At 60.0% G+C, this 15,076-nt stretch overlaps 1 protein-coding gene across 1 annotated transcript in view; it reads right to left on the bottom strand.

Annotated features, from left to right (window-relative positions):
- Nucleotides 1-1,446: 1,446 nt before the first annotated feature.
- The window catches only part of LOC131820060 (kinesin-like protein KIF19), a 31,507-nt gene continuing 17,877 nt past the window's right edge, over nucleotides 1,447-15,076 (bottom strand). The window contains exons 13-20 of the mRNA XM_059155542.1: nucleotides 14,069-14,339; nucleotides 13,317-13,438; nucleotides 11,771-11,953; nucleotides 7,267-7,659; nucleotides 5,564-5,693; nucleotides 2,626-2,733; nucleotides 2,431-2,547; nucleotides 1,447-1,544 (exon numbers count right to left, since the gene is read on the bottom strand). Coding sequence (XP_059011525.1) covers nucleotides 1,447-1,544; nucleotides 2,431-2,547; nucleotides 2,626-2,733; nucleotides 5,564-5,693; nucleotides 7,267-7,659; nucleotides 11,771-11,953; nucleotides 13,317-13,438; nucleotides 14,069-14,339 — 1,422 coding nt within the window. The remainder of the gene's footprint in view (nucleotides 1,545-2,430; nucleotides 2,548-2,625; nucleotides 2,734-5,563; nucleotides 5,694-7,266; nucleotides 7,660-11,770; nucleotides 11,954-13,316; nucleotides 13,439-14,068; nucleotides 14,340-15,076) is intronic.

Below are 15,076 nucleotides of genomic sequence, written 5' to 3'. Positions count from 1 at the left end.
AAGCCATGTAACCAACTAAAAATTGGGGGTTCTATTATCCCAGAAGAAAGCGAGCAGAAATGGGGGGCAACAAGCAATTTTTGCCCTACCCAGGATCTGGGGCCAGGGTGAAAAAGAAGGAGTTATCTCTGCCTCCAGGCTCAGCATTGCCCCCCAGGGAAGGGGAGGTGGGCATCAGAGGGTGTCCCCAGCAGGTCTGCTCAGAGCTGGCAGCAAAGCCCCCAAAGATAATGTGGGACAGACCTCCCCTCCACACACTCCTCCAGAAGGCCCAGGAAGGACAAGCCCCCTGCAGGCCTTCCCTGACAGTGGGTCTTACGACGAGAGGAGAGGCAGGCTGTGGCGTCCAGCTGTGGCGTTTGCACAACACATATGAGCTGTCCCCCTGTGCTGGGCACCCATGCGTCCAAGACAGCCCACTTCCCAGGTGGGCTGTGAGGCCCCACCACCACCTCCTTTCGGCCCCAAGCCCCAAAGTGCTACAAGTGGCTTCCCAGAGCCCCTTGCTTCCACCGGATGCCCCAGCCGGCAGGGATCCTGCTGCTAGGGAGACGGTTCCGGTCCCCACGGCCCACACACGGGATGCCTGTGAGAGCCCATCATACAGGCAGTGGATTGAAAGCCACAGAAGTGCTGAAAGCAGAGCCAGATAAGGTGATGGCTTGGCACTCCGCGGATGGTGCTCCAGGTTTCCCAGACTCTTCTATCCTGATGTGACCTTAGAGCTTTGGTTCCTGGGTTCGCGGCCAACACACTGGCTCCCGACGGCTGGCCATGGTGTCTTCTGCACGGGGGCACGTGGGGAGGGACGTGAGAACATAGTGAGGGGGTGGGGAGGTCACAGGAGTGGAGGGTGTTCTCATTCCCGATGCTGGCTTGTTCTGGAGCCTGTAGACACACAGGAATGGGATGCTGACCCTTGGCTGGCCAAGGCTTGTGGAAAGTGGGGTTCACTGGAGCATCAACTCAGCCAGGTCACCACACCTGGGTGTTTGGTCAAACACCAGGGTAAGTGATGCTGCCTAGGTGTTCTGCAGATGAGATTAACATTCCAGTCAGCGAGGAGACTTCCGTTGGACAGAGGACCCTCTTTAGCGTGGGTGGGCCTCGCCCCATCAGGTGAAGAGTGAAAACGTTCTCCCGCCGTAGAACCAGCAGGGTGGAGTGATCCTGGGAGGAATACCCATGACCAGGAATGACACCAACAAGGCCTACCTCCTCCTGACGATCCTTCAGAAGGGCTCTGACATCCTGTCAACAGCCTTCCCTCTGGAGGGGGTTAGCGAGGCAGCCGCCGGCACAAAAGGCTGTCGAAAGCTGGCTAGCTGCCCCCAAAGAGTCCCCGGCAGGACCCCATCTCTTGAACTCAGCTCCAGGGAGAGAGAGCCCTGTTCCTGCAGCCGCTCTCCGCCTGCCCCCAAGTGACTGGTCCACTGGCTGGCATCCTCACTGTGGCCTTCGTGGTCGCTTGGCGCTGCCCCGGGGCTTGCGGGGGGCACTGGGGGGCAATGGACTGTGGTGTCGGCCTCCACTATCTGTGGACCCTGGAGGGGTGGGGAGACTCTAGTTAGTGGTCGAGGCCGACTCCCGCAAAGCCAGAGTCCCCACTGCTAGGTCCCTGGTGCGGATGTCCCGGGCCTGGCCCAAGCCGCCGGTCCCACTGGGTTCAGGACCTGCATGGGCACGCCTCCCTCTTCCAGCTCTGCCCGTGCCCCTGTGGAACTGTGCCTCCCCAGCCTGGGACCCCACTTCCCCATACACTAGTGATACAGGCCTGTCCTGAGACCCCCCCTTAGCCACTTTCTCCACGACAAAGGATGCATGCAATTAGGGTGGGGGCACCCTCATGGAGCGTTTCCCATCCCCCATGCTGTTTAAACTGGCTGGTGCCACTGCCCCCAAGGGCACGGCCAGCAAACCCCTTTGAGACCCTTTCCCCAAGAACCCTTGGAAATAGAGCCTAATAACGAGTTCTTGACCTGTTCTGAAACAGTAACAGGAAGGCGACTGTTAAAGGCACAGCAATAGGGACTGAAGTTAGACATAAGGAAGAACTTCCCACCCTGGTGGGCTTTAGGCCTACTGATGATTTATATCCATCCTTCCTGACGACTCAGCTATGTGTTGATTTTGGGGGTGTGGGGGTGGAAAACATTGCCAGATGGCGTGTCCCACCCCCAGAGAGGACTCTGGCAGAACCTGCCTCCCAGGCTGGGGAGAGGGTCATATGCACTCAGAAGCTGACATGCTTAAACCGTCTCTGGGTTGCAGCCTCAGTGTCTCTGAGACACAGGCAGAGAGGAATGGGGTGTGCCCTTGGGGTTTCCAGGTTAGCACCCAGGCCCAGCGGTGTCACGGGCAAACTGGTGCTTCTACAACACCATGGGCCGATGTGCAAAGTTAACAGCCCTCCTGGGGGGCTGTTCTAACCGTCAGTCACGGGACAGGCATCACTGTTCCTGAATATGAGCACCCGGCTGGCACGGTACTCCTGCTCCCGTTCAGGACCCGAGCCCCCAACAGGGAGCCACTGGGGAGGTATGGCTGCTGTGGGCACAGCACGGGTGTGTTGGGGGGTGGGGGCAGACAGGGGCACAGGAGCTGTGGGATGGTGCAGGCACTGACCTCGGATGTCCCGGGGCCGGAGCGGGGCCTTGCTCGGGCCTGGGCTGCTCTGCCACGTGGCACTGGGGAAGGTGAAGCTGACCTCAGGCACTGGGGGCCTCTTCTCGTCTACACAGCGAACGGGAGAGGAGAGGACGTTAGTTTAGGGCCACCCTGTGAGTCCTGGGGACAAGGGGACATCACGATCGATGCAGCGTGTTGAGTGCCTATCTCATGCCCACTGGGCTCTTGGTGTGTACTCCCACAGCCCAGCCCTTTCTGGAACATTCCCTCCTCTGGCTTTGGTTCCCTTCCCTCTCCTTCCCTTGTTTGCTCTGAGCTGGCTATGACCCGGCCGTGGGGTGGGTATCCTGGGGTTACTGAGTGGAGGAGGATGCAGTGAGGAAGAAGGTGTCTCCCCAAGACACAGCTGGGCGCCCCGTGCAGAGGCCGCCTGATGGCCTGAGCTCAGATCCCCGGCCCTGCGGTCCACCCTGGTCATTTTGTTTTCATCCCAGCACCTGCCTCCTCCTGGCGCACATGTCCCCATGAGAGAGGGGGCTGTTCTGTTCTCGGGCTGCCATCCCCTCACAGGCCAGAGCTCTCCTGACACTTAACCAGAGCTGGGCCCACTGCTGCTGGGGGATCGGGGAAGGAACGGGGAGTCAGAGGTCTGGGCCCAGGAGAGGTGACAGGGCTGAGCCTGCAGAAAGGACAGAGACTCAGGAGTGCTGGTGGTGATGCACCATGGTTTGGCCCTAGTGGGGGTCGGGGCTGTGGTATCCCAGGAAATTCAGCGGAGAATTGCCTCAGGATACACAGACCCATGCCCAGAGTTAGCCAAAGACCAGGAAACAGAGATTCACCATGGCTGGGAGGAGCAAACCACCGGCAACAGTGCAAGCATGGGGCCTGTGGGAGACGGACTAGTATTCAGCTGTAAGGGTCTGAGCCCCGATGATCCCATGGCCCCGGGACGCCCTGCTCAAGAAGCCACACCCTATGCAAGAAGCACAGCCTTTGCTTGGGGGCCCACAAAGCAGGGCTCAGCACCTCCCATGAGCTGGGGGCTCCAGCTGTGCCCCTTTCTTGCCCACTGATGGGGCCAAGTTCAGCCCACTCTGGTTTACTGGAAAACGCTGGTTTCTTTTGTACGCAGACGTCAGGAAGCCACTGAACCTGTCTAGCCGTGATGCGCAACAGTCAGTCATCACAGACAGAAAGTGTTCCGAAGACGCACGGGGGAGGCAGCCCGCTCGGGGATTTTCTGGAGAGCACTCCAGGAAAGCAAACAGCACATGAGTGGATGGAAAAGTGTCGCGGGAATGCAGGAGCAGAGTCGGCAGAGGATGGCCGCAGCTTGTGCTGGGAAGCTCCCACCGGAGGTCTGTGTGCTGTTGTCCCGACGTCTGGGTGCATGAGTAATTTCATCATAAAATGGGAGGCAAAGCAAGCTCCTTTGTAAATCAGCTGTAGAGACAGGTTCCAAGGGGCTTGTCTGCAGGGGACGGGAGATCACAGGGCTGTGAGGCTTTGGCTACGTGGGGACAGCCAGGCTTCTCCCAAGCTGCCCCAGGCAGGTGTGCCCCCTCCGGTGCCTCTCCAGGTGAGGGCCTGCTAGGAGGATGATGGTGAGCACGCGCCCAACCCTGCACCACAGAGCTCCCACGCCTGGCGCTGCTGGCCTCTCCGGGACTGGGTGACTGTTTATGAGCACAGTGGAAACAGGAAGACGAGTGAATAAAAGCTTCTGAAAGTGGCAAAGCTTTCATACGGATGAAGAGCCCTTGAAGAGCTTCCAAGGTTTTGCTGTCCTATCACGGGCCTGTGTCACTGCCCATAGTCCCAGGAGCAGAACCGAGAAATCATGGGGTTGGTGGGGGCGTGTCCAAACTCTGTTCCTAGGCCAGAGATTTCTGAAGAGTTTGAGAGCGCGGATGCAAACCGGGTGGTGCAAGGTGTACACCCAGAGCAAGACAGAATGTGGCTGTTGCACCATGGCCACGGCCGTAAGACACACTCCCTCCTTGACCCACACATACTCTGACATAGAAACAAGGCATGAGGGAAGGCACAGGAGTGTGGTTGGGTACTAGGGAGTGGGTCTGCACTCCCAGCGTGGGACCTCGTGCAATGCCCTGAACCTCTGTGCCTCAGTTTCCTTCTCTGGGCCACGGGGACGAGTGGGCTAACACCCACCAAGCACCTGGCACAGAGTAAGTGTGGCGTCACTGTGAGCTCTGATCATGTGGCCAGTGAAACAGGCTCCTCCATGGCCAGGACTGGCCTGCTTGTGGGTTTTTCCCAGCCTCTATGGGATGGATACTTTGGCAAATATGACAAAGACGCATCACTGAAAAGATCAGCGGAGAGATTTTAGAAAGACAGGATGCAGACCGTTTATCCCAAATGGTGGTACTTCTAGAAGCTGGGTCTTGACGTCCTTCTGGTGCAGGTTGGGCACAGCGTGTGGGCACCCTTGTGGGAGCACTGATACCCTCACCAGTGTCCACCAGCCACACCCAGTGGCCCACACAGGGGCCAGGGTTCGCGTCCTACCCGCCCAGGGTGGGGGATGGGGGTCACCTCACGGCCGAGTACACAGGTGGCTTTCTCTCGTCAATGGTTTTGTCTGCATTCCCAAGCCCTTGCCACAAGCACGTCTTGGGCATATAACCACAGGAGCCAGCACTCAAACCTGAGCCAACACGGACCGCACTGGCCACCCAGAGTGTTTCAAACTCCGTCAGGTTGCCAGGTGGCCCAGAAGCGCCTCTGGGAACGTGGCATCTCATGGGGCCGGTGGCCTAGGCCCACACCTGGCCCTGAAAACCTGAAACTAACAGCAAGGCACAGACAACTGACAGCAACCCACACCGTCACGCTTCCCAAAGACTCGCCCTGGGCAAGAGGAGCCGACAAAGCCCCAGCCTGTTAGCTTAGCTTCCTGATCCTGTACCTGTGTGGACGCTAAGGCTGGGCTTTATCTTGGAGGCCGTGGGGACGGCAGGGAAGAAGCTCTTCCCAGACGGCTTTGTCAGCTGTGGGAGTGCTGGGGGCGGCTGGCTGTCAGCGGTGGGGTCCGGCACCTGCAGGGACAAGGGAGTGGGGAGTGGGCGTGGAAGGGGTGACCTGCCAAGGTCACTTTGAGCCAAAGCCGCACACACGGAGAGCAACAGGATCACTGCTAGTGTTCCCCTCAGATCCCAGAGAGGAATGAATGAGTGAACAAATCCATGATCCTCTTCTGGCTGCTGGTTGTCCCCCCTACCATCCTCTCCTCTCTGTGCCCCCCCACAATGGGGTGGTGGTTAAATGGTTAACATTTAAATAGATCGACTGAGTAAGGCACATTGCCTGCCAAGTGTGGGTGGGCCTCGTCAAATCAGTTGAAGGCCCGGATAGAACAAAATCGCTGACTGTCCTGGGAGTGAGGGATACAGCTCCCGCCTGATTGTCTTGAGCTGGGGCTTTGGGTTTTCTTGGCTTTGGACTTAAACTGGTCTCCAGCTTGCCAGCCACGGCTCTGGGATCTGTCAGCCTCCATAAATCACATGAGCCAATTGCTTATAGTAAACCTTTCTGTGTGTGTGTGTGTGTGCACGTGTGTGAATGTGTGTGAACATATATATGTGTGTACATGTGTGCACGTGCATGAGTGTGTAAGTATGAGCGTGTGTGTACATGTCTGAGTGTGCGAGCATCTGTGCCATGCGTGTACATACACATTCTACTGGTTCTGTTCGGAGAGCTGTGACTGGTATGCTCACCTTCTGACCCCTGCTATGATCCCACCTTTAATCCCACCGAGTGATTGCGGGGTGGCTTCAGATTGAGTTAGCAAATGTCCACTGTGTGGCTAGCAGAGGCGGAATGACGTCTGCCAGGCCCCCGCGACCAGCCAGCGTGCCCAGAGTGAAGCCTGCTCACTTCCTCCAGTTTATGTAACTAAGTGTAGGATGGAAAGAACCTCGCCAAGGAAACACACCATTTCCGTATGGACTAGAACCCGTGGCAAACCCATCCTCCCCACCATGCAACCATAACTTCACACCACCACAATCACTCTGGTCAGGGAGTGGTCAGTGTGGCCAGCGAGTGGTCAGTGTGGCGCTCTGCCATGTGTGGGATTTTGCTTAAATGCTGAAGAGACTTCCACAGGTCGACACCATCCAGCGTCCCTGGAAGGTAACTAGAAACGAAGAACATCCCACAGAGGGAGGCCCACAGAGTCAGAAATGAAAGACGACCTACTTGGCCATGAATAGGGAGCAGATGACCGTCAGTAGCCGTGCAATGGGACCGCGTGTGGAGCTCAGCCCCGGCAGTGGGGGGGCCACGTGTGCCGCGCTCAGTGCCAAGCTCCCGTGGGAACAGGACACCATGTGGGGACAGCTGCTATGTGGCCGACATGCGCTAGAACCTAGCAGGGCACTTTAGGGCTAAAATGCCAACACCATGTACACACATGAGCGCTTACGGCAGAACGTTAGGGAAGGACCCGAGATGGGAAGCTGTTGCCTGCACTGTGGCGTGGCTGCAGGGAACACACCCGCACCTGGCTTCTGGTTGAAGGGGTGGGCGTGCCTGGGGGACCCTCCCTCTCTGCCAGCTCCACTGAACCCCGGGACTGGGCTAGGAGGCCCACCAATGTCCACCTACCGGCTGCACACTCCAGGTGAGGGATGGGGACCGCTTCCTCCTGGACTTCCTCTCCAGAGAGTGGTCCCTGCCCGGGCTGGCAAGGGGCCACCTCCGGTCTGCTGGGCTCGGGGCTGGGGTGACACTGGCCTTCAGGTCCCTGGAGTCCAGGGCCACTTCCTCCGGAAGGTGGAGGGAGGAGTGGCCGCTGCCCCAACCACGGTCCTGTGCCTTGAAGCGCCGGGCAGCCGCAATGAGAGTGATGCTTTTGGTGCTCACAGCCATGTCCTCGAGGGCCTGGGCGCTCAGGGCAGGGCTGCTGGCCTCCGCTGCTGCCCGCGAGGTGCCCAGGTCTGGGCTGGTCATGGAGCACAGCTTGGAGACCAAATTCTTCACACTCAGGGAGTTCGATGGCTGTAGGAACAAGCGCCAGCGATGGTCAGATGTCACCAGGCCACCCGGTTGGCCCGCCCCTGCCTACGCCCTGGAAACCAACTCAGGGCCAGTGACTCCAGGTCAGTGGGGTGGAAGGAGGGCCAAGGCAGGTGTGTGAAGAAGCAATCCCCGGGACCAGGACACCCTGGAGGCACAGGTCACTGCTCCCAAGGGCCGAGGGGCCCAGGGCATCTCACACGTGGAGCCATGGACGTGGCTTCTCCCAATGGATCTGAGATGCCCAGCACCCCTGTTAGGCCAGAGGGCTCCCCGTGGAGCAGGGGGCATCCTCAGCACGTGACCCAGAGTGCGTGTGCTCACTGGTCATGAAACTAGCAGCTCCTTAAAGGTAGTTTGTAGGAAAGACGTGAATATTCATAGCCACCCCCACTGCTCTGCAGGAGCAGGGGAGGCCTCCCCAGAGCCCAGGCCCCACTTAGGGCCGCACACCAACCTCGTGAGCTGGAGGGGTCGGCAGGACATGGAGGGATGGTGGAGGGAGAAGGGAATCTTGCTTGTCCAGCGTTCTCGATGGTGTGGCTTCCAAGGACCTGTAGCCACTGCAGTGGGGGACACGTAATGCACCTGCTGAGCTAGCTGCCGGGGCCTGCGGCCCTTCATCCAGCCAGGGACAGCAGGGCCTGAACCCCAGGACACTGTGGCCTATGTCAGGCCATAGCAAGGCCAGGAGACACACTGGGTGGGTGAGCTCAGTGTCCTTATCAGACTTGAGGGGACTGCAGAAACCCCTGAAGAGGTGGTCAGCAGATCAGAAGCATGGGTGGCCTGGGGACTCCACCTGCAGCTGGCCTCTGCCATGGGGGCAATCGTGTAGAGGACAGAGGCCCTAACTGGTGGGGTCTATGCCAGCTCTGGGTGGTCAGTGTCAGAACTGGGCTGCGGCACACCGAGCAGGCATTCAATCAACCATGGGACAAATGCAACAGGAGCAAAATGTCTAAGCGGAGGCCCAAAGAACAGCAATGGAAGACCTGTGCTGAGTGCTGTTAGAAGAACTTGCTGGGCATGGGACAGCATGGGCAAAGGCCCTGGGGCAGGGACCAGCTTGGCACATCCAAGGCACAGCAAGGAGAGGAGGAACAAAGACATGGACTTGGCCCAGGACCCTGTGTGTGGAAGACTTTGGCCGTTGGAAGGGGAAGGGATGGTGACAACTTTCCAGCCAGGACTTCCAGAGAGAATTACTCTGCAAGAACAGGGTTTGCTAGCAGCATCCTGTCGAGGCAGGTCATCAGCAACTGCAAGAACAAAGCATCACGCGTCACACCCAGGCTCCCTGACCAGTGGACTCACGTCCCTGAGCTCTGCTCTCTCATCTATGAAATCCAAGTGGTGACAAGCCGAGCTGCTGGGAAGACTGCCAACTCACCGCTGGCTGGACGACAGGGGGTGTCTGAGCACCGTGTGCACCGCGGAGGCCTCTGCACACTGTCAGGAGAGCACAGGCCGATGCCCCGTGGCCAGTGCTCCAAACTAGAGACAGACGCCTGGCCTGCATTTCCTCATGGCAAACCTCAAGCAAGCTCTGGAGACTCTCCAGCCCCCTCTGCACCCATAGAGTGAGACAGCATGTGTGCTTGGTGCAGGGGGCCCGCTATACCCGTCAGAGCGCCCTAGCTTCCTTCCGCCAAGGGCAGCACCTGACATGGGCAGGAACATTTCCTCTGCCAGCCCCAGACTCAGGATATGGCCCAGGAGCAGAGAGCACCCTCCCCTTGCCTGCCTCTTGCAGCTGCAGAGACAGCAGGTCGAGGGCTGGGGTCGTGTCCGTCTTGTTCGACTCGCACTGTTTGGCACCGGTGCTCAATGAACACGTGGTGAGGTGTGCAGATGCCCTGCTTGCCCCCGCAGCAGCCAACATTTTGTGCTGGTAAAGAGCCCCAGAGCAACTCTGCGTGACGACATGGCCAGCCCTGAGACATGGTCAGACTTGGCCTGTCATAGTCCTCCGTTCCCTTCTCTGTAGGCAACTGGCGTAGCAGAGAGCACTTGATTCACTGACTTAGGGACATCTACGGGGGAAGCTGATGGAAGGGATTTTTCTCCCAGATGAAAAAGAGAGCCCAGCCCTCCCTTCCTCTTGGAGGTATGATCTGTGGAGCTGTGGCAGCCTCTTTGACCCTAAGGGGAGACGTTATTCCCATGTAGACACATGGGCATCATCAAGTCATGTAAACCACAGCCCCAAGTCCACTCTTCCTGTGTACACACCTGTGTTGGTTAGATCACCGCACTGAGAATTCTGCAGCCAAAAGCACTCTGAGTCAGGACCAAGAGCAACCGAAAACTAGAGGGGATCTGGGGCAGAGGCCCAAGTCCAGGACGGGAGCCCAGCTTGCATGTGAGGCAGGCTGACGGGCTTCCTTCCTGCACCCCTCCCGTTAGGTGGTCCGCATAATGGCAGCCCTGCATCATGTGGCCCCATCATGTCAGCATGCATGGCCCTGCAGGGAGGCTTGGTGATCCCACCAGCCGCTGGACGGGACCATGGGGCAGGTGACCCACATAGCCGGGACTCAACCCTGGTCAGCATGGCTCAAGGGCTGGCTGCCCACGGGCCATGGGCTGGATCCCAGGGACTCTGCCCAGTTAGGGCCCCTGTGCTGGGCCTCAGCTGTTGCATGGGAACTGGCTTGGCTGCCCTGGGTTAGGCCGTTGGCATCAACCACCCAGCCCAGCTGCCAGGAAACACAGCTCCTCTCATGCCGTCTGGAACGTGGAACCCGCATTCCAGCTCACGGCAGGCAGGGGGCTTCACCGGCTGTGTCCCCACGGTCTGGGCTACTGTAGGGCAGACCCTTCCTCTCTACACTGAGGACTGGAGATGAGGGGCTCACTTTGCAACCGGCCTGCAATCAGCCCAATGTCAGCATGGGGCCGATGCCCGTCTTCCCTCACCCACAAGTCAGTGGCAAGTTCAAGCAGGTGTGGGCCCAGGAGCAGGTGGAAGAGGCATCTAGTCCTGACTGGGGGGGACAGGTGCTTTGTTCTCCTATGCACACGCACACACATTCCCAAACCTACACATGCACCCCCATGAGACACTGCACACACTTGCACACATGGGAGATACCTGGCCCCAAGAAACACACACATGCGCACACACGTGCACACACACATATGCACACATGCCCCAAGGCTGGAGCCCTGCTGTTCTTGTTCCCCTGAAGGGCATGGAGCAAGACAAGGATATGGGGCCCTCGCTGCCCCTGAATGAGACGAACCAGCGGCAGAGGGATTTGGGGGCCAAACTGGGGAAATGGGTCCCTGGCGAGGATCGGAAACGACAATGAAGACATCCCACTGTTTTTCCTGGGGATGCTAACGACACCGTGGTCACGGATGGAGGCGTCCCAGCTGTAGAGCTGCATACAGACACTCTGGGGGGGACAGGTCACGACGCCTGGGGCCCAGGGGACAGCGGTGACCTGAACTGGGTCCCCCCAGAGCTCCTGTGCTGAAGCCCCTGACGTGACCATTCTGGAAAAGGGCCTTTGGGAGGTCAGCAGGGGCCCTGAGTGCATAGGACCGTGGCCTTCCAGAGAGGAGGGGGGGGTCCCTCTGGCACGCAGGCGCATGGCACAGACTGGGGTGTGCAGGCCAGGAAGAGGCTTTTTGACAGAAGGGTGCACCGCCACCCTCCTCCCCCTGCAACTGCCCTGCCTCCACACTGTGAGACGTAGGCACCCGGTATAAGCCCCTCGCCCAGGTCACACTATCAGGCAGATGGGCGGCTAAGACAGGACACACACCGACCAACACTAATGTAAAAACCGGGGGCTGAGGCTGTGGGCGATTGCTTTACAGGTCTGCTCTGGTGTGGAAGGCACTGAGGCTAAAGTCAGCGGAAGAGAGGGGGAAAGCAGCAACAGTGGAGCACAGTGGCCACGAGAGAACAAAACACACACAAAGTGAAAACAGCCTTTCTGGCGGCCAGCCTCCCAACCTTGTAACTACCCTGCGCCACGAGGGTCTCCCGGACCCATTCGTTTGTCTGAAATAGGCCTCAGAGAACCTCAGGCAGATTTCCCGAGACGAGATCCTGGGACCATGCTCCCTGGGGCCGCACTGTGCCTGCCGATAGCACGGCGATGCCCAGACGGCAGAGGGGAGAGTACGGGTACCTGTCCGTCTCCAGCAGCATCAGCGGCGGCTCAAAGTGGGCACCCCACGGGCGGTCCTTCCTGTCGTCCGGCTGGTCTTGGCTGGCCTCCTCCGGTGGCGGGGTGGATATGTTCAGAGCCGAGCCATCCTGGGGACAGAAAGGACACTCTGTGCAAGGGCGAGAGCCAGGGAGTGCCAGGGCACAGCCTTGACCCTTGAGCAAAGGTGGCACACAGACAGACACTGTCAGAGCAGCCTCAGAGCCCACAGGCCCTCAAGAAGCCACACAGACTCACCACGTGACCCAGCACCCCCCGCCCCCGGGACATACACCCGAAGAACTGGGATCAGGGACTCAAGCAGGTGCTTGACACTCATGTTCATGGAGCATCACTCCCAACAGCCACGTGGCAGAGGCACCCACGTCCATCAGCAGATGGCAGGACAGACGCGAGGTGGCCCAGCCACACCATGGAACATCCCTGGGCCTAAGAAAGGATGTTCTGACACTGGCTTCCCCAGGGACAGACCTGGAGGGCATTGTGCTTGGTGAAGGAAGCCAGTCCCAGGAGGACAAGGACTGTCAGGCCCCCGGGTCATTAAACCCACAGAGAGAGAGTAGATGGTGGTCCCAGGGGCCGCATGCTCCCTGGGGACAGACTTGCGGTTCAGTGTAACACCCTTTCTGAGCTCCCGGGAGCGCGTCTAGAGAAGTGAGCCTGAGGGTGGTCTTGGGGACCCTGGCACACACTACAGGACACACGGGCAGAGGGGAGGAGAGCCCCCAGAGGCCGCATTCTGTGATCGCGCAGGAAGCTCTCAGATTGCACGGCGCCCAAAGCCACAGATGATGCAGGTACCAGGGATGCCTAACCAGGGGTGGGAAGTGGCTTTACACACCTTCGCATCCCTGGACCAGGCCCCGTGCTACACTTCTGGGCTACTGCCCCTCGCCCACTGGAAGCCTGGGGGCTCCCCATTTTCTCTCCTGAGAAGATGAAGCAGGGGGGCAGGGGCCCGAGCGGCAGGCAGGGTGGAGCTGGTGACAACAGCAGCCATCGGCAGAGTGCGTGCAGAGCCGTCCCCCGGCCTCTTCCCCAGGGTGACCCCGGAATCAGCCCCTGATGCCCCAAACCACACAGTGGATTGCCGGCATGCCCCGGAGGAGAGCTAAAACCCACTGAGGTTCCCCAGAAGATGTCTCTCCCAGGATCCCCGAGGCACCCCAGTCCGCCGCACGCTCTGGCATCCTTCCCCTCAGCCCTCTGTCTCCCGCACAGAGTCTGCAGCTGCCACGGGGCACGGGCCCACAGTGTGAATGGTGCATTGGACCCAGACCACCTCCCCGCAAACCTTCAAGGCACCCCCAAAACCTCCCCAAAGCCCAGCCACGAGCTCAGCTGACCCAGCGCTGTCTGCGCCGGCTCCTGGTGGAGGCTGAGCTTCCTCCCCCCGTGTGAGGGTTGGTTCCCTTGCGGGGCTGGTTGGGGGAGAACCCTGGACGGACTCACCTGCAGGGAGCTGGATAGGACCGAGTGCAGCAGCAGCAGGTGGTTCAGCGAGCCCGCGCCCAGCTCCCGCGAGTACAGGCGGAAGCGCTGGTCCAGGGCCTCTGGCACCTCGACGCCGCCACCTGCGGGACCCGGGAAAACAGGCGGATGGGTGAGATGCCCCTACTTATGCAAAAGACAGCATCTTCTTTTTGTGGAAGTTTGCAGGCTGATGTTCCGACCTGATGGAGGAGGATTTTCTGGGGCCGGGGGGCTACACACACTTCCCTGTGGATGGTCGGTGCCTCATGTAAGCGGATTTCTGACATGCTGTGCTTGGCCTTCCCTAGATTACATCACGGAGAGTGTTTCACAACCAGGGACAGGGGCTGGGGACAGGGCGGGGGACAAGGTGGGGGACAGGTGCAGGGGACGGGGCAAGAGACAAGGGGAGGGGACAGGGGCAGGGGATAAGGTGGGGGACAGGGCAGGAGGCAGGGGCCGGGGACAGGGTAGCAGACAGGGATGGGGAAGAAGGTGGGGGACAGGGGCTCGGGCCAGGGCCAGGGCAGGGGAGAGGAGCAGGGGACAGGGGCAGGAGGCAGGGCAGGGGACAGGGCAGGGGGACAGAGCCAGGGGCTGGGGACATGGTGGGAGATAGGGATGGGGTATAGGGTGAGGGGACAGGGCCGGGGTGAAGGCCAGCGGGGGTCTGCCTCTACGCCCTGGGAGACCAGGACTCTGCTTGACCGGGACCAGGGCGGCAGCCTCACCCTGCACCAGCTGCCACAGGTCCTGGATGAGCTGCTCGCACAGCAGCCGGTGCTGGTGGTGGCGCTGGATCACCAGGTCCTTCTGACGCAGCAGGCTCCCCCGGCAGAGCTTGTCGGCCCGCAGCTCCGTGTTCTCCACCTCCAGCTCGTGCGCCCGGCAGAGCAGCCGCAGTACCTCCCGCTGGTCCTCGCTGACGGCCTGCGTGGGCAGCAGCCTCTCCAGCTGTGACACCTTCCTCTTGGCATTGGCCAGCCGCCGCTCCAGCCCGGCCTGCCGGGGAGACGGAGCACTCAGGGCCGGTGCCTGCGGTCTGTGCTCCCATGCCGGTGCATGCCAGGGGGCTCAGCTTTGCAAACTGTGCTCACAAGAACACGGGGGGACCTATGGGCTCCGAGGACATGTGCCCATCACCCTGCACTAACCACACCCTTTATCTCTTGTGTTCTGTGCTTTCACATCTGGGCCCTCACCTACCCTGGAGGGACTACCCCAAGGTGAGCTGGTTCCCAAGGGCCTAAACCACTCACCCAGGAGCACAGGTCTCCAGGGCAGACCAACCAACCCAAAGCCTGCATCCCAACCCCTCCTCCACGGGGCTCTCCACGAGCCTGAACAGACACTGTGCATGGTGACCACTGAGCAGACATCAGGGCTCTCTAGCCATGCCAGAATAGGGGCCACGAGATGATGAGCTACCGTGTCACAACTCATGGTTGGGCAAGAGGCTCCTTTCTGCAGGGAGGAGCCGGACTGACTTCCTCTGACTGTGTCCCTCCAGCCTGTGCCCAAGACCTGACTTGGGGAAGACGGAGCAAGAGGCTGAAGCAAGCACGGGCCCGTGGGGAGCACCTGCCCACAGGACCCCTCGAGCTGGAGGCTCTGCCACTCTGGACAGAGAGAGCGGCTGTCTGTGCAGACAGGCAGGAGCTGCCCCGTTTCCACAGCCACTGGCTCCTCTGTCCCCCAGGCAGCCCCTCCTGCGCCCTGACCCCTGCTACCCCCTTCGG

This window comes from Mustela lutreola, chromosome 17 (assembly GCF_030435805.1).
Source record: "Mustela lutreola isolate mMusLut2 chromosome 17, mMusLut2.pri, whole genome shotgun sequence".
Taxonomy (NCBI): Eukaryota; Metazoa; Chordata; class Mammalia; order Carnivora; family Mustelidae; genus Mustela; species Mustela lutreola.
This window is presented reverse-complemented; position numbering and strand designations above follow the sequence as displayed.